General features: G+C 48.6%; 1 protein-coding gene across 5 annotated transcripts in view; it reads left to right on the forward strand.

Annotated features, from left to right (window-relative positions):
• Positions 1-23349, forward strand: part of GNG4 (G protein subunit gamma 4) — a 68119-nt gene that overhangs the window by 23126 nt on the left and 21644 nt on the right. For 2 of the 5 annotated variants that reach the window (XM_067711032.1, XM_067711034.1), the window contains exons 2-3: positions 8434-8544; positions 14910-15018. In XM_067711032.1, coding sequence (XP_067567133.1) covers positions 14920-15018 — 99 coding nt within the window. In that variant the 5' untranslated portion in view covers positions 8434-8544; positions 14910-14919. Of the gene's footprint in view, positions 1-8433; positions 8553-14781; positions 14828-14909; positions 15019-23349 lie in introns of those variants that run through there. The other 3 variants (XM_067711033.1, XM_067711031.1, XM_067711035.1) reach the window with 3 other exon arrangements.

Here is a 23349-nt window from a genome sequence, read left to right on the forward strand (position 1 = left end):
TATACATTTGTCCAAACCCCTCCCGGGAGCTACTTTCAAGGTCAGTTCTTTCCCAGGTTTAAGAAAGTCAGCAGGGCTTCCCTGGTGGCGCAGTGGTTGAGAGTCCGCCTGCCGATGCAGGGGACACGGGTTCGTGCCCCGGTTCGGGAAGATCCCACATACCGCGGAGCGGCTGGGCCCGTGAGCCATGGCTGCTGAGCCTGCGCGTCCGGAGCCTGTGCTCCGCAACGGGAGAGGCCACGACAGTGAGAGGCCCGCATACTGCAAAAAAAAAAAAGAAAGTCAGCAATGTTTTACAGGTTTTTCCCAAGCGCTGCAATTGACTAACAGTCCTCCTCTTTTGGCGTTCAGGAGCTGTTTGTAAATAGCACCCTTGACCAAGACAAATAACAAGTTGCTAAAGGTGAGAGGGAAACTGTGATGGAGCCACAGACAACAAAGAAATCTTATTTGATCTGTTTTACTCCTAAAATCTCATAGGAAGTAAAAATCTGAGAAATAATTGACACACACACACGTGCGCGCATGCCCACACAAAGTAAAGTAAAATCCGGATGCCTTGTAACAAAATCATCTTATTTTTTTAAAAAAAGATGAATTCTCCAGGAATGTGAAAATTAATGGTTTGCCCTAAGAATACTAATGGAAAATTCATTCTTGAATAATGCTAGGAGCGGACATAGGACAGCAGTTATCCTTTTCTCGATCAGAAATTACATGGAAAACTCAAAAGTATCACCTCTTCTGTCAGTCACTTCCCACTTTGGAAAAGTAGCTTTTCTGTCGAAATAATGTCATGTCAAAATGAGATTCGACGTAGTCTGACGTATACCACGCTGTCTTTCAAAGGACTTGCCTGGGCCCCGTGACCTCGCTCTTCTTTCTGATTTCTCCCTTTTAGAGTGGGAATGTCTACCCTATGCCTGTCACTGTGGTATTTTGGAAGCAGATAACTTGTCTGGTTTCACAGGTTCACAGCTGGAGATGAATTTTTGCCTCCAGATGAATAAGTCTTAACCCATACCTGATGTAGATGATATTTAGATGAGATTTTGGACTTCAAGTTGATGCTGGAATAGATTAAGACTTTTGGCCTGTTGAGATGGGGTGAATTTATCTTTCATGGAAGAGGGACATCAATTTTGGGGGATCCAGGGGGTGGAATGTTATGGGCTGAATTGTGTCTCCCACCAAATTCAGAATGACTTTATTTGGAGATAGACCTTTAAAGAGGTAATTAATCGGGTCATGTGGCGTTTTCATAAAAAGAAGAAATTAGGGCACTGTCACACCCAGAGGGAAGACCATTTGAGAACACAGCAAGAAGGCAGCCATCTGCAGGCCAAGGAGAGTCTCTTCAGAAGAAACCAGACTTGCCAGGAGGCTCTCTAAGCGAAAACCCATTTTCTTGCCTTTTCCAGCCTCTAGAGGCTGCACGCATTCCTTGAGGCATGGCCCCCTCCCATCTTCAAAGGCAGCAGTGTAGCATCTTCAGATCTCTGGCTGTGACACCAACTCTTCTGCATCAACTCAGCTTCCTTCAGCATCATGGTCCAGCTTGACTAACTGGAATATGTAACCCAGCAGGCAGAAAAAAGTTGGCTTCATACTCTGTGAGGGCTGATATAAAAGCAGCAGAGCACTATTAGGTGTTTTTTTTGAAGATGTTGGGGGTAGGAGTTTATTAATTAATTAATTTATTTTTGCTGTGTTGGGCTTTTGTTTCTGTGCAAGGGCTTTCTCTAGTTGTGGCAAGCGGGGGCCACTCTTCATCGCGGTGCGCGGGCCTCTCACTATAGCGGCCTCTCTTGTTGCGGAGCACAGGCTCCAAACACGCAGGCTCAGTAGTTGTGGCTCACGGGCCTAGTTGCTCTGTGGCATGTGGGATCCTCCCAGACCAGGGCTCGAACCCGTGTCCCCTGCATTAGCAGGCAGATTCTCAACCACTGCGCCGCCAGGGAAGCCCCACTATTAGGTTTTTGAATGCTTGCTCCTCTCGATTAAGACTTTGGACTCCATTTGCAATGCCGAAGAAATACTTAGAGAGTGTCTGGAGTGGAGGATCCCAGGGAAGATGGACCTCTTTTTTATTCTGCACCAACTTGTCAAATGCCCTTTAATATCACAGCTGGTCTGCCAACCTTCTCTAATTTTCTTGACCGTAGTAGGGACCAGATAAGGGCAGTCACTGGGTGACTGGCGACCAGCAGAGGCTCCAGCATTGTTCAGACTCAGCGTGCTCTTCCTAAGGATCCTTTGTCTCTCAAGTCCACTCCAGTACATGCCATGCTGAATGCTTCTTAGCCCCGTACCTGGTTAGCATCTGTGTGATTAGGTGTTATTAGGTCAGGCAGATGCTATCAGGCAATCAAGATGTAAACTGAGTAATTGAGATTCAGATTGTAAAATGCATCAAGCTTGACTATCACTGTATTTAATTTGCAAAGTGGCTCAAACAGGAGCGGGGATGGCCGTGCCCCTGACCAGGGGACGAAGGGGACCATGTTCCCACCACAGACACAGAGCCAGAGTGGTCTGTATGTGTGACAGCACATGATTCTCTGGCACTCGCCTCAGGGGTTGGGACTTTCAACTCCATCCCAGGATGACTGAGAAAGAGCAGAGTTTGTCAAGTGAGGTTAAGACACCACTTTGTGCTTCCATGTGTACATAGAGGAAGCCTGCACCCTTTGCTGCTGCAGAAGTTATGACTCTTTGGGTGAATTAGTATCTCCCTCCCTTTTAGAGCCTTTGTTTCGAAGCGAATGTGACCTGCATTACTGGGTGGGGTGGAGGGGGACACTCCAAAATGTGAACTCAGTGTGTGAAATCTTTGTCCTGAAGCTGGGGAGGAGGGACCCTAGATGACCACTCTGAATGCCAGGAGAACCTGTCCCCAGTTTTCCTGCCAGAAGCAGTGTCACTTGTGGGATTTTAGGGTGACAAAGTGGCTTCCTTACGTTCTACGTGTAGCTCCTTTCACCTATGGGGATTGGACCAGAGAGGAAATCTATGTGAAGACACCATGCAGGACCAGAAATTGTGGCTTCAGCCCAAGGCATGGCTATTAATACAGGGTTATTGTTGGGCTCGCTCTCCAATGAGGTGATTTTTTCCTGGGGACACGTGGGGCTCAGCAGGCCCACCCCACCAGTCTGTGCCCAGAAATGTTAAACCCAAACATGCACACAGCTTCCCAAGGTGGAATCCTTGCTATAATTGATGCAAGGATTGTATTGTATTGGGTTTTCCAAATAGAATTTACGTTAGCACTCTTTAAAAGAAATTTTTATCAAAGTATAGTTGATTTACAAGGTTGTGTTAACTTCCACTGTATACAGCAAAGTGACTCAGTTATACAGATATATATTCTTTTTCATATTCTTTTCCATTATGGTTTATCACAGGATATTGAATATAATTCCCTGTGCTCTACAGTAGGACCTTGTTCTTTATCCATTCTACATATAACAGTTTGCACCTGCTAATCCCAAACTCCCAATCCTTCCCTCCCCCTTCCCGCTTGGCAACCACAAGTCTGTTTTCTATGTCTGTGAGTCTATTTCTGTTTTGTAGATAAGTTCATTTGTGTCATATTTTAGATTCCACATATAAGTGATATCATATAGTATTTGTCTTTCTCTTTCTGACTTACTTCGCTTAGTATGATAATGTCTAGGTTCATCCATGTTGTTGCAAATGGTATGTCATTCTTTTTTATGGCTGAGTAATATTCCATTGTATATATGTACCACATTTTCTTTATCCATTCATCTGTCGATGGACATTTAGGTTGTTTCCATGTCTTGGCTATTGTGAACAGTGCTGCTGTGAACATAGGGGTGCATGTATCTTTTTGAATTGTAGTTTTTGTCTGGATATATTCCCAGGAGTGGGATTGCAGGATCATATGGCAACTCTATTTTTAGTTTTTTGAGGAAACTCCATACTGTTTTCCACAGTGGCTGCACCAGTTTACATTCCCACCAACAGTGCAAGAAGGTTCTCTTTTCTCCACACCCTCTCCAACATTTATCATTTGTAGACTTTTTAATGATGGCCATTCTGACTGGTGTGAGGTGATACCTCATTGTAGTTTTGATTTGCATTTCTCTAATAATTAGTGATGTTGAGCAGCTTTTCATGTGCCTACTGGCCATCTGTATGTCTAGTTTAGAGAAGTGTCTGTTTAGGTCTTCTGCCCACTTTTCGATTAGGTTGTTTGGCTTTTTTGTTATTGAGTTGTATGAGCTGTTTGTGTATTTTGGAAACTAAGCCCTTGTCAGTTGCATCATTTGCAAATATTTTCTCTCATTCCGTAGGTTGTCTTTACATTTTGTTTATGGTTTCCTTTGCTATGCAAAAGCTTGTAAGTTTGATTAGGTCCCATTTGTTTATTTTTGCTTTTATTTCTATTGCCTTGGGAGACTGACCTAAGAAACCATTGGTACGATTTATGTCAGAGAATGTTTTGCCTATGTTCTCTTCTAGGAATTTTATGGTATCATGTCTCATATTTAAGTCTTTAAGCCATTTTGAGTTTATTTCTGTGCATGGTGTGAGGGTGTGTTCTAACTTCATTGATTTACATGCAGCTTTCCAACTTTTCCAACACCACTTGCTGAAGAGACTGTCTTTTCCCCACTGTACATTCTTGCCTCCTTTGTTAAAGATTAATTGACTGTAGGTGTGTAAGTTCATTCCTGGTCTCTGTATTCTGTTCCGTTGATCCATATGTCTGTTTTTGTGCCAGTACCATGCTGTTTTGATTACTGTAGCTTTGTAGTATTGTCTGAAGTCTGGGAGGGTTATGCCTCCTGCCCCCTGCATTGGAAGCGCTGAGTCTTAACCACTTGACTGCCAGGGAAGTCCCATCCTGCTTTGTTCTTTTTCCTCAGTATTGCTTTGGCAATTCTGGGTCTTTTATGGTTCCATATAAATTTTAGGATTATTTATTTGTTCTAGTTCTGTGAAAAAATGTCATGGGTAATTTAATAGGGATAGCATTAAATCTGTAGATTGCTCTGGGTAGTATGGCCATGTTAGCAACATGAATTCTTCCGATCCAAGAGCATGGGATATCTTTCCATTTCTTTGAATCATCTTCACTTTCCTTTATTAATGTTTTATAGTTCTCAGCATTAAGTTAGTACTTTTGTCTCAAGGCTTAAAAGTATTTTCAAGGCCACAGTGTTTCCCTAGCAGTCTACAGACCTCTGTTGAAACACTGTATTGGTTAGGGAGATGCACAGCTGCTGTGACAGAGAGCCCCAGAAAGACAGTGACATAAAATGCACGGAAATATTTCTCTCCATCACCTCCGAGCCCAGAGGCAAGCAGTGCAGGTGGACAGGGCAGCTCAGCTGTAAGTGCATTTCAGAGATACAGGCTCCTTACACTTTGCTTCTCGGTCCTGCCCCAGGACTGTAGTTCTTAGTCTCTCCTGAGCATCCCAACCCCCTGAAGGGCTGATTAAACCACCTCCCACGCCCAGTGTCTTTACTCAGCAGGTCCAAGTGGGGCTTGAGAATTTGCATTCCCGACAAGCTCCCAGGTGCTGCTGGTCCAGGGACGGCGCTTGGAGAGCCACTGCCCGAGGCCCTGTGCTTGCCTGCCCTGGTTGATCGCAGACATGTCCACGGTCCAGATTATGGGGTGGGGAACGAGTGTGGAGGCATACACACACGGATTGTTCAGGCCAGGCAGGAAGTGGCACTCTGCATTTCCACTCAGTTTCCACTGGTGAGAAGACTCACAAGGCCCCACCTACCTGCAAGGGATGCTGGGGCAAGTCTAGTTCATTGGCCATGTCAATGAAAATAATCAACAATCTATAATAGGAATAGAAAAGAGTGTGATTGGAGCCAAACTGAAGACTGTAGCCCGGAAGACAGCATCTTAGATAATTCTGAGGAACTGCTCCAGAGAAGCACGGTTTTCAGCACAGTTTTATGTCTTGTCAGAACAAAGAACATTAAACAAGTCGGGGATACATTCCTTCAAGCTTTCAGAAAAAACAGACCAGCACGTCACACCAGTGAGTCAGCATGGCGTTGGCACCTGGGAAGGCAGTCTTATCATCGAAGGAGTCCCAGCATTGGTGTCCCAGGAAGGGAGGCATTTAATCTTTATTTTTAACATGGGCATTCTTTACTTCTGGTCAATGTGCCCTTTTCTTTAAAGCAGATGTGAAGTATAGGTTTGATAGGCCACAAACAGGCTGTTTCAGCTAATATAAAATTGAAGTGAACGCATGGGGACTCCTGGTGGAGGACCTGCTGGACCCCCCTTGGCTTCTCCAGTTAGGACCCCAGTGGGCCCCCTCAGTGGGCTAAGACCAACCCAGCAGTCGAGATCCTATGCCAGTTGGAAAACCAGATACTTGAAAACAGAGAATGAAGTGGGTTTTGGGACCATTAATAGGAAAGTGAAAAACAAGGGAATAGGCCAAAAAGCGTTTTCTTTTTTTTTTATATTTATTTTATTGAAGTATAGTTGATTTACAACGTTGTGTTAATTTCTGCTGTACAGCAAAGTGATTTACGTATACATATATATATTCTTTTTCATTATGGTTTATCACAGAATATTGAACATAGTTCCCTGTGCTATACAGTAGGACCTTGTTGTTTATCCATCCTATAGATAATAGTTTGTATCTGCTAATCCTAACCTCCCAGTCTATCCCTCCCCCAACCCTCCCCCTTGGCAACCACAAGTCTGTTCTGTATGTCTGTGAGTCTGTTTCTGCTTCGTAGAAAAGTTCATTTGTGTCATATTTTAAATACCGCATGTAAGTGATCTCATGGGATTTGTCTTTCTCTTTCTGACTTATTTCACTTAGTATGGTAATCTCTAGGTCCATCCATGTTGCTGCACGTGGCATTATTTCATTCTTTTTTGTGGCTGAGAAGTATTCCATTGTATATGTACCACATCTTTTTTGTTTCGTTTTGGTTTTTTTGGCCACGCTGTGCAGCATGTGGGATCTTAGCTCCCCAACCAGGGATCGAACATGCACCCCCAGCATTTGAAGCTCGGAGTCTTAACCACTGGAAGGCCAGGCAAGTCCTACCAATCTTCTTTATCCATTCATCTGTCGATGGACATTTAGATTGTTTCCATGTCTTGGCTATCGTAAATAGTGCTGCGGTGAACATTGGGGTGCGTGTATCTTCTCAAATTATAGCCCAAAAAGGGTTTTCTGATGGCAGAGGATGAGAAAACAAAACAGGGAAGGAGATGAGAATAAAACTCCATAAAAGTCTAACAATTTGGGGGGATGGGAAGCACCCAGATGCAACAAATTACTGTGACAGGAAGAAACAATCACTTTGGAAACAGCAGGCATGGGTGTTTGTGAAGCCGTACAACGGGCCCAAACGACCTCAAACCAAAGCGCATTTGGATGCCCCTCTAGCTGGGGGAATAAACAGCGCTGTCAGTCCATTCCTGTCTGGCCTTTGTTTTTGGTCCAAGTTCACTGGGATCCTGGAAGATGGATGCTCTAGGGCAGGATGCTGGGAGCCCTGGGGGAGGGAGCCCATTGTCCCAGAGTCAGCCTTTCTGGGGGAGGGAGTTGGCGGGGCTCATTGTCTCTCCGTGGAGAGTCCCCTGCTTTAAAGCCATCTAATCAAATCATCTCTTCTAAATGTCCTCTGGTTGGAATCAGGTTATTCCTAGGATGTGTGAGAATAATAAGCATCAACATGTTAACCAAAATTGTCTCTGGCAAAATGCATTGTAGGGCTTCCCTGGTGGCGCAGTGGTTAAGAATCCGCCTGCCGATGCAGGGGACACGGGTTCGAGCCCTGGTCCGGGAAGATCTCACACGCTGCAGAGCAACTAAGCCCATGCGCCACAACTCCTGAGCCTGCGCTCCAGAGCCCACGAGCCACAACTCCTGGAGCCTGGGCGCCTAGAGCACATGCTCCGCAACAAGAGAAGCCACCGCGATGGCTGAAGAGTAGCCCCCCTCGCCGCAACTAGAGAAAGCCCGTGCGCAGCAGCGAAGACCCAAGCAGCCAAAAATAAATAAATAAATTAAAAAAAAATGCATTATAATCTGTCTTTATTTTCTTTGCTGTAATTTTCTCTATACTCACATTTTTCTACAATGGACATATCTTTTCATAAGAAGAAAGAAAACATCTAAACTGTTCCTGTTTGGCAGAGGTCTGGGTGAGTGGGGGTGGGTGAGGGCAGCGTGCAGGTACGGGAGGCCCCAGGTGGCCTGTGGCCTCCAGATGTTCCCCTGTACTCTTTGTCGGATCGGGGCCTTCTCTTTCTGCCTTTAGCTCACCGTCTCCCCTGGGGTCTGATACAGGAGAGACAGCTGCTGAGCTCGAGGGCAGGCACGGAGGGAGCTGGGGCTGTCTGGGAGACGCCTGGCTTCTGCTGCACCTGGTGACCCATCTCTGGTTGTGCTTCCAGGTGAGCCTCAAAGCAGGAGCCCTGACTCAGCCTCTCATCTGACGACTGTCAGCTGCCACTGCCGCCAGCCCATCCCCTGCCCAGGCCTGTCGCTGTGCCATCTCTCAGCAGGTGAGCAGGTAACGTACCCTGTCCAAGAGCAGGTTCTCTCTGGAGAGCAGGTGTCTCTGCCAGCAGTGCGTGTGTGGGCCTGGGGTGAGGCTGGGCTGGCAGGCTCCTTGATGGGTGGTCAGGTCCTCACACCGTCACTTTCTTCTTCTAGCAGGTGTCATCATCCCAGATGTAGGGCCCTCATGAAGCCTGTTTTACCCCCCTCCTCACATGATCCCTCACGTTATGGATGTGCCCCCTCCTGGGGGAGCATCAGGAGGAGAACCGAGCCATGTCCATGGGTTGCTGGCCTGGGCTGGGAATCAAGCTGTGTGCTCTCCCCACTAGGAACAGAGATGTTACTCAGGGAGGCACCCTTGTTCAGCAACTCGCTGTGACAAAGGGGGTGAAGGTCAACCAACACTCCCACCCAGCCCACCTTGCAGTCTAAGCTGCTTGGTCCCTTTAGGCCTAGAGGGCTGTGCTCACTGGCAACAGCTGTTTTTCAGGCATTTCCCAGAGAGAGAGACTGCAGCACTCTGTCAGCCGACACATAGCAAGGGCTTGTGGAGATAAGTCATATTAGGGAGGATGGCTGAAAAGGCACGATGAAATTCTAAACACTGTATCCTGAGTCAGGTCAGATGGGCAGCACTGGGGATTGAACCACCTTGCACTGCCCTGCCCCTGACTCTGAGTTTACCCAGTTATACACCACAGGATGCAGCCCGTTAGAACCTCCCTGGGAAAGCTGTCTGTGTGAGTGTATCCCGTGTGCCGGAGGAGAAAGATGTCTGACCACCGAGGTGACAGAGCCAGTCTCCTGAGTAGTTGGCTCGTTTCCCTTTCCTTCTGCCTTGTCTTCTAAAAAGCCAAGGGTCAAGTTCGTGGTCCACCGGTGGCCAGTATTCATGTTCAGCTTCATTGCATCTCCATTCTTCCCTACTTCCACGTTTCTTCTTGGGTCAAGGTGGGTGTATATGCACGCATACGTATATGGAGAGAGACATCCATCTGTTCACGTGGAGGTATGGTGTCTGGGTAGTCTTGTTGCCAAACCAGACTTAGGTCCACTCTCCCGCCCACAGTAAAGCCAATCTGCTGACACCGGGTGGTGGTGAAGGAAAGTGCAGCGTTCTTTGCAGGGTGTCAACCAAGGAGTCCAGGGCGGCTAGTGCTCAGAACGCCCGAACTCCCTGGTAGGTTTCAGGAAAGCATTTTAAAGGCTGAGTGAGAGAGGGGAGTCCCAGGGGATGTGATCAGCTCACGCACAGTTCTCTGATTGACTGAAGGTGAGGTCACAGGACGGTGTCACATCATCAATCCTCAGGCCCCAGTAGGTCTGGGGGCTTCATGCTCGTGGTCATCAGGTAGTTAATTTCTTCCATTTGGCGGGGGTTTTAGGATGTACAGAACAACTCAGGAAATGTACATCAGACACTGTCATCTAGGTGCTTCAGAGAGGAGCTGAAGTGGAGGATATGGGGGAGGGCTCTGTCCCGGGAAGGCCCCATAGGGTCCCTCTCAGTTACAGTCTTGAAAGGGCAGCGATGTGGAACCTAAGAGGTGCCTGACCAGGTAGGGGAGGGAGCCCCTCAGAGACCTTCCCATGGGGTCCTATCTTTAAAAGGTTCAGTTGCCTTTAGCTCCATTTGACAAAAGCCATTTCCTTCTCCAGGGCCAACTATGTCCCTGGGTTATCTTGACACCACAGCGGGTGGGGGAATCCTCCCTGCCATTGCATGCCCAAGTTAGACTGGTTTAGGGTCACTCGAGGGGAGAGCCTGTCCTGGGAGAGCAGGCTAGCCCAAGTGATGGGTAACGGCCTCTTAGTGCCCTGAAGGCCCCACCAGGCTGAGGAGGGGCGACCAGCCCGGGCAGCATCGGGGAAATGCTTCCTTCCACTTCCATTAAAGATCTCTGCAAAATTAAGTTCATTAACCGCCTTGAAAATTCGAAAAATAAAGGGGTAGGACCTGGACCTCTGAGGTCCCTTCCAGTATTAACGTTTGGTGATTCAGAGCCTTGCTACTCAAAGTGTGGTCCCCGGACCAGCAGCAACTGGGGGCTTGTTAGAAATGCAAAATCTTGGACCAAACCCCAACTCATTTAATCAAAAAATCTGCATTTTGTCCAGATCCCCAGGGATTCATATGCCGATGAAAATTTGTAAAGGACTGATTAAAGAGTCCTGAAGGTACACGAACACCCACCTTCCAAGGTGATCTGATGGACATACAGGAACGACGGAGTGGAAACGATTTACTGCCAGCCGTGGTTCTCCACCTCTGGGACGTGCCAGAATCACCTTGGGAGGTTGTGAAATGCAGGTTCTGGTCTGTGGCGCCACAGTCTGGGCTCTGGGTGTGCATATGCTTGAGAATCCTTCCTGGCCACTTGGAGACAGGACAGAAACGTGCATGTGTGAAGTGGCTTATAAGTCACTGACGGCAACAAGAGTGACATCCTATAAATGGGGCCAGCGAGCCCAGGGGCAGCAGAGCAGGGGGGTGAGGTGGGCAGGCTTGTCATCCCTGTACTGGGGACAGGGCTTTGCATCCTTATTTTTAGCATCTCCACGTTTAGTTACTTAGGGGGCCCTTCTATGTGCATCTGTAGTTACCTCTCCACCTCCTTCCTGAGCAACAGTGGAAGTGGGGGGAAGGGAGGGTTCTATGTTATGTTGTTGGTGCTTGTTTTGAGATGATGAAAAAGACATAAACGTATTTTTATGTGCTGAGAAAGAAGGCACCCAGAGACACTGATGTTACAGGAGAAAGTGGGGTGCGTGGCAGGTCAGCGCCCCAAGAAGGGGACAGGTCCGCTACAGGTGAGGTGTCAGGCTTGGGTAAGGAGGTGCTTTCAGCTGCAACTGACAGGTGACCCAAGAAGTATGGCCTAGACTGTGAGGAATATATTCGGTCAGTATCAAGGGTCCGAAGTAGAGTGTCCGGGATCCACGCATCTCAGGGCTCTGGATCTGTTTCTCCATGAGTCTCCTGCCTTTGCCCTGGGTCCATTCCCCAACGTCACGATGGCAACTCTCAGTGAAGCCAGCCAAAGACTGGGACTTCTCCTGATGGGCCTTGACTAGGAAGGAAAACCTTTCCTACAAGTCCCCTGCAGATTTCCCCACATGTCGCCTTGATTAGGACGGGCTCATGCTCTCTGGTCCTTCTGCAAGGGAGGTGGGAAATGGGCGTGTGGCACCATGGGCCCCTGAAGCAGAAGGTGGGCTCTGCTCTCAGGGGCAGCAGGGAAGTGGGCAGCCATGGGGAGGGCCAGCAGCGGGTCCTGATGCAGAGGCACAGATGGAGGGCAGGATGCGTGTGGACACCGAGCAACCGTAGGAGGTGGAGCTGGAGTCAAGGAGGTTCTGCCCTAACGGCTTTTCCTCTATTCCATGGAAGCTGAGCTCACCTTCCAAGGACGAGAGGACAGAGGTGGTGAGGAGGTGATGGGGATTGACGTGGTCAGGAGGGCAGAGGGAGGGGTGATGGGAACGGGCTGAGGTCGCCAGGCTGCCTTGAGGACCCGCTCAGGCTGGCCTGTCAAGTCTGTGGGCACCAGTCCCCAGCTTTTGGGGGCGTTTCTCCAGCAGCCCTTCCGAGGGGGCCGGGAGGGGAAGGAGTTAGATTGAAAGTGCTGGGTTTCGGGGACAGAGGGAAGAAGGCAAGTCTTGGGAGAGTGATGACGATGCGGGGCTGTGGTCTGACAGACACTGTGGAGGCCCCGGGGCTTTGAGGCTGAGGAGGAGGAAGGGGGTGAGGACACCGGGGCCTGGGAGCAGAGCCCTCCTGGCTGAGGGCGGACGCGGTCCGGAGGGGGACCCGGTGGGGAGAGCGGGGAGGCAGAGGGGCCCACGGAGGGGACACAGGAGGGAGAAGACACGCGGCGCCAGGTGCTGGGCCCACCCCACCTGCTTATTTTATCTCTCGGACACGAAACGGAAAAGGCTCTTTGTCCAATATTAAGCATTTGGCCAGACTTCTCGCTCTGTGTTGAGGAGAGGGTTGAAAATGTGCCCTTTCTCTGTGACCAGGGGAAGGATGAGAAAGCGGCAGAGCGGGGTCAGGGCCAGTCCCGGGGCGGTGGGGAAGGAGAGGGCGGTTCCAGGGGGACGGATGGGGATCCGGTTCTGCAGGTAACGTTTTCTATACGCTCACACCCACCCTCACTCACACACTCTCACACACACACACTCACACACACCCACTCTCACTCATACACTCACACACCCTCCCTCACACACAGTCTCACACACTAATTTCCATCCTCACTCACATACACACACCCTCACACCGACATACTCTCACACCCACCCTCACAGCCACTCACACACACCCTCACTCACACTCACACGCACATACTCACACCCGCCCTCACTTACACAGTCACACAGACTAACACCCACCCTCACACACACCCTCACACACACACACTTACACTCACACCACCCTCACATACTCTCAGACACACAAACCCCCACCCTCACACACACAGACACCCACCCTCACTCGCGCACACACACACACACACACACACACTAACACCCACCCTCACTCACACACACACACACACCCTGACTCACACACACACTCGCACACACCCACATGCAATTCAGATTCCTTCCCCCCGCTCCCTTCCCCCGGATCTTCCTTTCTTCACTTCTGCTGACCCCGGGCTCAGCTTCCTCTCACGAAGCCCCCCTGGTCCCTGCCACCCCTCCACTTCCTCAACTGCTGAACCCCCCAAGTCAGTGATGAGGGAAGAGAGGGGTGATTTCAGGAACGGGGCTGGACAATGGGAATCTGAGGACAGTCATCTCAGGGCCCTTTTTCACTTGTCGGTCAGGCTGAGGAGGCTGGGAAGTAGACTGCATCTTCTCCTTCCTTTTGTGTGGGCGCAGGGACATGTAAACACACCCGTGCACGGAGGGGCCGCCCTGCACACACAGGCTGGCAGAGGGCACGCCCTTCAGGCACGTGGGCACACAGGGACACAGCCCTGAGCACACATGCAGAATTGCACGCGCATCTCTGTAGAGTGCGGGGTAGGTGGCTGCTCCCTCGGGTTGCAAAATTCTCAACTACTCATGCCTCTCCTTCCCTTCCTGGGAAATAAAAGTTCCCAACCACGATAGGAACACACCCCTGTTACACTGTGGTTTTGGTGGCTGCTCTGTCTTAGAAGAAGGAAGTTTTATTTTTCGAACATTGCCTGTGGACAGATGAAGTTGCCATCAGGCCTCCTCTGGGCCAGAGAGTCAGTGTGAATGAGAAAAGCCAGAGTGTGGCCTGCCCACCACGGGACCGGCCTCGCCTCCTGCCGCCTCACCGTGCGCTGCGGAAAACCGGTGGCGCCGGGAGACCCACCTCCAGCTCTCGGGCTAGCCCGAGTAGACCTCCTCTGGGTACTTTCTCGTTAGATGCGGTAACGGTAACCTACGGCATGTGCTTTGCTGTGGAGCAGTTAGCATCACAGGGGTCTTCTGGCAGAATGACATGTTGGGTCAGGAAGAATTTCTTCCCCCTTCTAGAAAAACAAATCTATGCTTGGGATAGGTGTGTATGTGTTTGTATGTGTTCTTGTTTAAAAACGAACTCCCAACATAAAGTCTGTAACGTTTTAGAATGACAGCAAATTAAAGCGAATAATAAAGCGGGACTTCCCTGGAGGTCCAGTGGTTAAGACTCCCTGCTTCCACTGCAGGGGGTGCGGGTTGGATCCCTGGTCAGGGAACTAAGATCCAACATGCTGCATGGCGTGGCCAAATAAATAAACTAATTTTAAAAAAAGAGTAATAAAGCAGGCTCATTCAGGGGAAACTTGCACTTTGCAGTGTAGCCGGCTAGAGGACACCGTGTGAGACAGTGGAAAGAGCCCTCAGCTAGGCTTCAACGCTTTGCGTCTGCGTTCTGGCTCCACAGATTTTGGCTGTGGGACCTTTGACTCTTGGCTTCGTTTCTCTGAGTTCTGCACTTTCTTTACTTGTAAAACAAAACTCAGTCTGTTTTGCCCACTTTCAGGGCTGCTAGAGGAGTGAGTGAACAAATGTGTACGAAAATGATTTATTACTAGCAAAGCACCGCACAAATGTCACGGTATTACTTATGGCCATGGGGGTGGTAATGTGACTCTGGGACCATCTGTTATCTTCTGTATCGTCTCGCTGGGGCTGAGAAGGTCTGGCAAACAGGAGCCTGATGGCTTGCTCCCATCACTCGGATGAAGCACTCCTTCCTCTTATCCCAGGAGGGTCTGCTCCCACGGCTCCCTGGCCTGGAAAGAGAAGCTGCAGGGGGTAGGAGGCGAGAAAGCTGAGGGGGGTTCTGCCTCACTTTGGAAAAGCAGCTCTTTCAACCCCTTAACTTTGGTTGTTTCAGGGGCAGCAGAATGAAAGAAGGCATGTCCAGTAACAGCACTGCCAGCATCTCCCAAGCCAGGAAGGCTGTGGAGCAGCTGAAGATGGAGGCCTGCATGGACAGGGTGAAGGTAAGCACGCGCAAGCCGGCCTGGCCCTCTGACCAATGCTCAGCTCCAAACAGTGCCCCCCCCACGCTCAGAGCAGCCTCATGAGAGCAGATGCGTCGCCCCATAGCGCATCCAGCCAACTGGCGGCTGTAACGTTTACAGACGAGCGTTTGCTGCGGGGTTCAGAGCGTGCCTGAGCAGCCAGTGGGTGCAGAATACACAGTGTGTGGATTCCGTGAGGAGTTGCCAAAAATAGACCCGTATCCATCTCAGCTCTCTTTAGCTCCGTTGTCATGCCAGTAAGCGAGGGAGAGTTGAGCCGTGAGATCCGTCATAGTTTTCCTGCCTGATCCAGTGACTCTGAGGTTAAACAGCATCACGTATTTTGACAGGGGCGCTGTCGGGAGTGCAGCATCGAGCCGTGCACCGCGTTTGTCATAGGCTCCTTTGGGGAGGAGAGGGAAGAAAGGTGCCAGCCGCCTCCCACCGTGTTCGTTTCTCTGAGGAGTGTAGTTGTCTTCACGCTGGGCGAGCTGAAGTGAGATGAAGCCAGCTCTTCTCCAGGTGCCACTTTGAAGCAAGCAGGGGGCCAGGCGGAGCAAGTGGCTCTGAGATGCCGCTTAGTTAGGTTCATGGACTGTAATACACCTGGAAGCCCATCGGGAATCTGACAGCAGGAAACACGAGTCCAATGTGTCTGTGGCCTTTTGGGACACAACACGGGGCTCTCACCCAGACACTGGGATGCAAATAAGACAGAATCCATGGGGTACTGGGGGAGTCCTAAAGCCTTCTGTTGGCAGAGCGAGCAGTCCCTTCCCCAGGCTCCCACCCCCGAGAGCTGTGGCCAGATAACACCAGCTTCTGCTTCCGTCAGGATAGTTTTTCCCCTTCCCTGGGGACGTCCAGGTACGAGCTGTCCAAGGAGGCAGTAAGCAATCACAGTGAGTGACACAGTGTATATACCACGCAAGAAGGGGATGCAGGACGATACACATCGGTCTAAGTGGACCAGCTGTATCTGCACGTACTGATACCAACTACAAATTAGACATCAGTCCTTGATCCCTAGGCTAGAAGAAGAAGCAAGAAGAGAAACAGTTCTTAAAGAGGGGGAGCCCCAGTGGTGTAGAAATGGGTCTAAGGATGAGCACTGCAGACAGTCAGGAGGCTACTGGTTCAAGGATAGACTAGACCTTGCTGAGAGGACGAGAATGCGGTGAGATTCGCTCTTTGGACAGAGATGCCTGAGCACGTGCTCTGGCCTCAGCTCAGTCCTGGGATAGAAACACGAGTGGAATGTTCCGTCATGTTGCTCAGAGAAGACTCCCGGGAGTCGTGAGCTGGGAGTGGGTTGGGAGGTGACACGGGGGAGAAGGGAAGGCCAGTGTGAGCTGACTGTGGCTCATTGCGAGCACTTGGACTTGACGGAAGAGCTGGTAGTTGTGCTGGGAGGGCAGCTGGGGGATGCCGTGTGCACACGTACAGTTCATGGAAATGACTGGGTGTGCGCCGAGGCTGCGTACGGGATGACTAACAACAGTCGATAAAGTCGTCAGAGGCCGAGGGCAGCGGAAGCTGTAGAGGTACCCGGGAGAGGCCTCGAGGGGAAGAGAGCAGAGGCAGGATGGAGAGGCCAGCGCGCAAGAAACTCAGCAGAACTTAGAGGGTAAGTGTGGGAGCCGCCAGGAAGAGAGAAGCTAGACCCCAACCGTCAAGCCCATGGCCTGAGGACTGGAAAGATGGTGGGCACCGGTTTTGGCGATAGGACAGTCACCATGCTGGGGAGTTTTACTTTGGCAAGGAAGATACACTCGGTGATAACAGGTCCTCACCTGTGACCTTCACCACCCAGGAGTCATGGTGGGGACCACATGTCGCCACGAGGAAGGGCCCTTCAGGAGTCACTAAAGGCACATGCACAGTCTCCGAAAGAGGCGGAGGAGATCATAAGGCAACTCAGAGTCCAGTTTGTTACTCAGGTGGCATCAAGGGATGGGCAGTCCTGTTCTTGCGATGAGTGGGTTATGGAAATGCGGCTCCTCGATCCTGGGAGAAGCCGCCCGGCGGGATCTGCGGCCTCTGTGGTAATTCCAGGGCCAGTGACAGCCGTGTCAGGTTTGGTTCAGAGCTGGCAGAGTGTCGTCACAGCAGAGATGATCCAGGGCTGCCCGAGGACAGAGGTGGCCCTGAGGAACCACATGCTGGCCGTAGCTTCACAGTCACGTGTGGTTTTTTGGCTTGGGTCTTGCTCACACAACCTTGAACTTTTTCTTTGTTTGTTTTACATTGTGGTAAGATACATATAACGTGTAACTTACCAGTTTAGCCATTTTTAAGTGTACCGTTGACTAGCATTGCGTACATCCACAGTATTGTGCAGCCACCCATTTCCAGAGCTCTTCCTTATCCCCCAAACAGAAACTCCACCCATTAAGCTCTAACTCCCTGTCGCCGCCCCCCCTTCCTTAGCCCCAGCAACCTCTCCTACTTTCTGTCTCTATGAATTTGACTCTTCAAGGTACCTCATTGATGTACACGGAATCATGCAATATTTGTCTGAATTTTGTGTATGGCTTATTTCACTTGGCATATGCCTTCAGGGTCTGTCCAGTGTAGCATGTCAGGATTTCATTCCTTTGTAAGGCTGAATAGTATTTCATTATGTGCATGGACCACGTTTTACTTACCCATTCATCTGTTGATGGACATTTGGATTGTTTCCACCTTTTGGCTATTGTGAAGAGCGCTGCTGTGAACATGAGTGTGCAAGTGTTTGGGTCCCTGCTTTCAGTTCTTTGGGGTATATGCCCAGAAGTGGCATTGCTGGATCATATGGTAATTCTATGTTTAACTTTTTTGAGGAACCACCATACCGGTTTCCATGGTAGCCATACCTTTTTACATCCTCCCCACCCCCACGTCCTCGCCAATACTTGTTATTTTCCTTTTTTTAAAATAATAGCCATCCTCATGGGTGTTACGCTCACACTTTATTTGATATTGTTGTTTTTAAGATTTTTTTTTTTTTTTTGCGGTACGCGGGCCTCTCACTGCTGTGGTCTCTCCCGCTGCGGAGCACAGGCTCCGGACGCGCAGGCTCAGCGGCCATAGGTCATGGACCCAGCTGCTCCGCCTCATGTGGGATCTTCCCGGACCGGGGCACGAACCCGTGTCCCCTGCATCGGCAGGCGGACTCTCAACCACTGTGCCACCAGGGAAGCCCGATTTTTTTTTTTGATGTGAACCGTTTTTAAAGTCTTTATTGAAGTTGTTACAATATGGCTTCTGTTTTTTTGTTATTTTTTTATGGCTTCTGTTTTATGTTTTGGTTTTATGGCCGCAAGGCATGTGGGATCCCATTAGCTCCCCGGCCAGGGATCGAATTCGCACCCCCTGCATTGGAAGGCAAAGTCGTAACCACTGGGAGTCCCTCACACTTGATTTGAATCACTAGACGGACGCCCCTTGCTTCAGGGCACAGGATGGCTTTGGGGAAAAATCTACTTGATGCAACTCTTTGGCGGAAAAAAAAAAAAAAGTGTGTATTGATATCAGTTAAGCCAGACAATAAAAACAGAATGTGGGAAGAAAGAGACTCCGTCAAGGATACTCCAGATTGACCTTGATGAGGACCTTGAGGAGGGTGGAAATAGGAACAGTGTCACCAGGGAGAAGAAGTGGCCTTTCTAGGGTGGCTGAGAGTTTACTGCAGGAGGGGAAGAAGGAAAAAGGGAGCCTGGGGGTAAATGACCGAGGCAAGCTGTGTGGAAGGAGGAGAGGAACGGTACCTAGAATTCACTGACCTCATACAAACAGTGAGGGCAACGCCAGGTCCAGAAGAAGGGGGAAAAGGGCAGTCTGACTGCATGGTGAGGATGTAGGAAAAGCGAGTGTGCTGTGCCTTCCATGGGGCCCGGAGAGAGGGAAGAACAAGGGGAAACAGCTGGAGGCCCCGTGGAAGAAATAATTGCAGTGACAGGTCCCACAGAGCCGGCTCCCAGGTGGAAGCATGACAGAGGGGGACCCAGAGGACAGCCTGGGCATGAAACCAGAGAGGAGCCCCATGGCTTGTACGGTGTGTCGCCGACTGCAGAGCCCACCTCGGGGCTTCATAGTTTGCTCTGCTTGGAAGAGCATCTCATGGGGAAGGAAGGATGGAAACGATGGCGTTTGCAGCTCAGGGGAATAAAGGAGAGGTCTGTTAAGGGGAGAGAAGGGAACAACTACCGCATTAAGCAGTTGTTTGGGTTGCAAATATAATAAAAAGTATTCGTGTGAACCCAGAGAGGTATAAGGCAGGTCATGGAGGAAAAATGTAGAAATATCCACTACCTTCCTGTCTGTCCCCCGCAAACATCATCTGCATAAAAGCACTAGTGTCAACGTAGACTTTGTTCCAGATTTTGCAGGACGTAGAAGAGAGGCTTCACCATACAGCCCACAGCCAGCCCTCAAACCCACACACCGCTGCGTTAAGAGACCCTCCCCCCACACACCCTCAGCATCCTTCTTGCCTCTTTACTGTTACCAAATCGGGTCCAGCTGCTTGCCGCTCATAAATGAATACTGGAGAGAGAGAGAGAGACAAACGTTGGTAGAAAGGAAAGTTGCTTTTAATCAGAATGCCAGCAGTCTGGGGACACGGTGGATTCAGTGTCCCCCCAAAACTACCTCTGAAGATTCTGCTCAACCATGGAAGCCTTTAAAGGGAAACAGGGAGGTCATCTCAGTGAATCACTGAGGTAGGGGGTCAGAGTCCTCGCCATACCCCACTGCGTACAGGCGTGTGTGCAGGCTTGTTGATTCCTCGTGATCTTTCTTGGGATGCTGTCTTGTTCACACCGTTCATTGATGAGATTACTGAAGGGGAAGCTAGGGAAGAGATCTGGTCATCTGTTAATTACTTATTCTTCATTTCTACGTCTTGGATCTATGGAAAGAACCAACGAATTAGGCAAGGTACTGTGTGGTCAAACGATGTGAAAGGGGTGCTAGGGCCGGAGATGAGTAGAGCATGTGGGGCACCTGGTGTAAGGTTAGTGACAAGACAAAGGGGGCCGCTGTAGAGAGGTCTTTCCTGCCAAAAGCTGCTTATCCTCCCTTCATTCCTTTAATGTTTATTGACTGCCTTCCCCAGCTCAGCCCTCTCCCCCAGCATCCATGTGACTCTTCTCCATCCTACCTCAAAGCTCACCGGGGCATCTCCCAACAAAGCTGGGTGTTCCTCTTTGTGAACCTGTATCAGCTGCTAAAAAAAAAAGGTAGATGTGTTCCATGCATCGTAAGCACAGGGAGGATTCAGCATAGAACCTATATGGCCTCCCCAAAAGCAGAAGCTTAGCAAATAATACTCAGGATCTTAAAAAATAAAGAGCACAGGGACTTCCCTGCTGGCACAGTAGTTAAGAATCTGCCTGCCAGTGCAGGGGACATGGGTTCGAGCCCTGGTCCGGGAGGATCCCACATGCCGCGGAGCAACTAAGCCCGTGCGCCACAGCTACTGAGCCTGCGCTCTGGAGCCCGCGAGCCGCAACTACTGAGCCCGCGTGCCACAACTACTGAAACCCACGCACCTAGACCCCATGTTCCACAACAAGAGAAGCCCCCGCAATGAGAAGCCCATGCACTGCAACGAAGAGTAGCCCCCGCTCGCCACAACTAGAGAAAGCCTGCATGCAGCAACGAAGATTCAATGCAGCCAAAAATGAATGAATGAATGAATAAATAAATAAATAGCGAGCACATAAAAGATGACTTGGAAACTGTTTTGGTCCCTTGGAAAAGGGCACCCATAACCTTATTCTTACTCTCATCCTTTAGAGGTTCAAGCAATATAAAGTTCTATTGGGAAAGCACATATATGACATGGATCATCAAATAGGGAAAATTTGTTGAGAAATTACGGCAGATACGAGCTGAGCAAAGTATAAGATTCTTAAGTGGAGAAAGTGGTTTCTGGAGCCTGACTGTCCAGCCCAAGAGAAGACTTCAGCTGCAGAAAAGGCGTTGCCCCCTGGGGGAGATACAGAGGCCCTGAGCAGGCCAGGTCCCAGGCTCCCAGGAGGGCTTCTGGGAGCTGCCTCTCCACTGGGTACCCCTCAGGGTGTTCTGATTCTCCTGACCCTGGGCCAACCGCATGGGCTGTGGCCTGTTAGGCTCTGGGGATGGATACACACCTTGAGCAAACCAGTACTTCGCAGCCAGGGACCAGGAAGCTGACAGACTTGCCAAGCAGCATTAGGCCCATCTCTCTCACTTGCCTTCAGTAGATAACTTAAACAGCTGTGGGCGTGCTAACAACCCCGAAAAGTGCCGCCCTTGGGATGAAAGTAATCTTGTCACCACAAGCTTACAGATGAATGGATAAAGAAGATGTGGTACATGTATACAATGGAATATTACTCAGCCATAAAAAAGAATGACATAATGCCATTTGCAGCAACATGGATGGACCTAGAGGTGATGATACTAAGTGAAGTAAGTGAGACAAAGGCAAATATCATATGATATCACTTATGTGTGGAATCTAAAAAAATGATACAAATGAACAGAAACAAACTCACAGACTTTGAAAACAAACTTATAGTTACCAAAGAGGAAAGTTGCTGGGGGAGGGGGCAGGTGGTGGGATAAATTAGGAGTTTGGGATTAACATACACACACTATTATATGTAAAATAGATAATCAACAAGGACGTACTGTATAGCACAGGGAACTCAATATTCTTTAATAACCTAAATGGGAAAAGAATCTGAAAAAGAATAGATACATGTATATGTATAACTGAATCACTTTGTGGTGTACCTGAAACTAACACAACATTGTAGATCAACTATACTCCAATATAAAATAAAATAAACAGCACAAGCTTGATTTGCTGATTGTTGACAGACAAATTGCCCTGTTCTATGTCAGCCTCCCTTCTGTAGACTGCTGAAAAAATGAGGGCAGGAAAAGAAGAATGGCAGATGACAGATGTGCATAAAGTCACCCAAAGAGATGGTGGCAGTAGTGAAACTAGGCTGAAAGAAGGAACTGCCGTAAAAGAAGAGAGATTCTATCATGAGATGTCTAAGAATGTTCTCTTCTAGGAGTTTTATGGTGTCATGTCTTATATTTAGGTCTTTAAACCATTTTGAGTTTATTTTTGTATATGGTGTGAGGGAGTGTTCTAATTTCATTGATTTACATGTAACTGGCCAGCTTTCCCAACACCACTTGTTGAAGAGACTCTTTTCTTCACTGTATATTCTTGCCCCCTTTGTCATACATTAATTGACCATAGGTGTGTGCGCTTATTTCTGAGCTCTCTAGTCTATTCCATTAATCTGTATGTTTTTGCACCAGTACCATACTGTTTTGATTACCGTAGCTTTGTAGTAGTTTCTGAAGTCTGGAAGGGTTATGACTCCAGCTTTCTTCTTTTTCCTGAGGATTGCTTTGGCATTTCTGGGTCTTTTGTGGTTGCATATAAATTTTAGAATTATTTGTTCTAGTTCTGTGAAAAATGTCTTGGGTATTTTGATAGGAATTGCATTAAATTTGTAGATTGCTTTGGATAGTATAGCCATTTTAACAATATTAATTCTTCCAATCCATGAGCATGGGGTATCTTTCCATTTCTTTAAATCATCTTCAATTTCCTTTATCAATGTTTTATAGTTTTCAGCATATAGATCTTTCACCTCCTCATTTAAGTTTATTCCAAGGTATTTTTAAATGTGATTTTAAATGGGACTGTTTTTTACTTTCTAATATTTCATTGTTAGTGTAAAGAAATGCAGCAGATTTCTGAATATTGATCTTGTATCATGCTACCTTGCTGAATTCATTTATTCTAATTTGTGTGGGACTTTAAGGTTCTCTATATAGAGTATCATGTCATCTGCAAATAGTGGCAGCTTTACTTCTTCCCTTCCAATGTGGATACCTTTAATTTCTTTTTCTTGTCTGATTGCTGTGGCTAGGACTTCCAGTACTATGTTGAATAGAAGTGAGAATTTAATGGGAAGTCTTTCAGCTTTTTACTATTATTACATTGGTTGTGGGTTTGTCATAAATGGTTTTTATTATGTCGAGATATGTTCCCTCTGTACCCACTTTGGTGAAACTTTTTATCATGAATGGATGTTGAATTTCATCAAATGCTTTTTCTGAGTCTGTTGAGATGATCATGTGTTTTTTGTCTTTCCTTTTGTTAATGTGGTATATCACATTGATTGCCTTATTCCTACCCCTGGCCCAACTTTCTGTTGTACTTATCTTTTTTGTATTGATTAGTAAGAGTTTCTTGCATATTATATATTACAAATAGTTTTCCCAGTTTGTTGTTTGTGTTTTAATTTAGTC

This window comes from Pseudorca crassidens, chromosome 16 (assembly GCF_039906515.1).
Source record: "Pseudorca crassidens isolate mPseCra1 chromosome 16, mPseCra1.hap1, whole genome shotgun sequence".
Lineage (NCBI taxonomy): Eukaryota > Metazoa > Chordata > Mammalia > Artiodactyla > Delphinidae > Pseudorca > Pseudorca crassidens.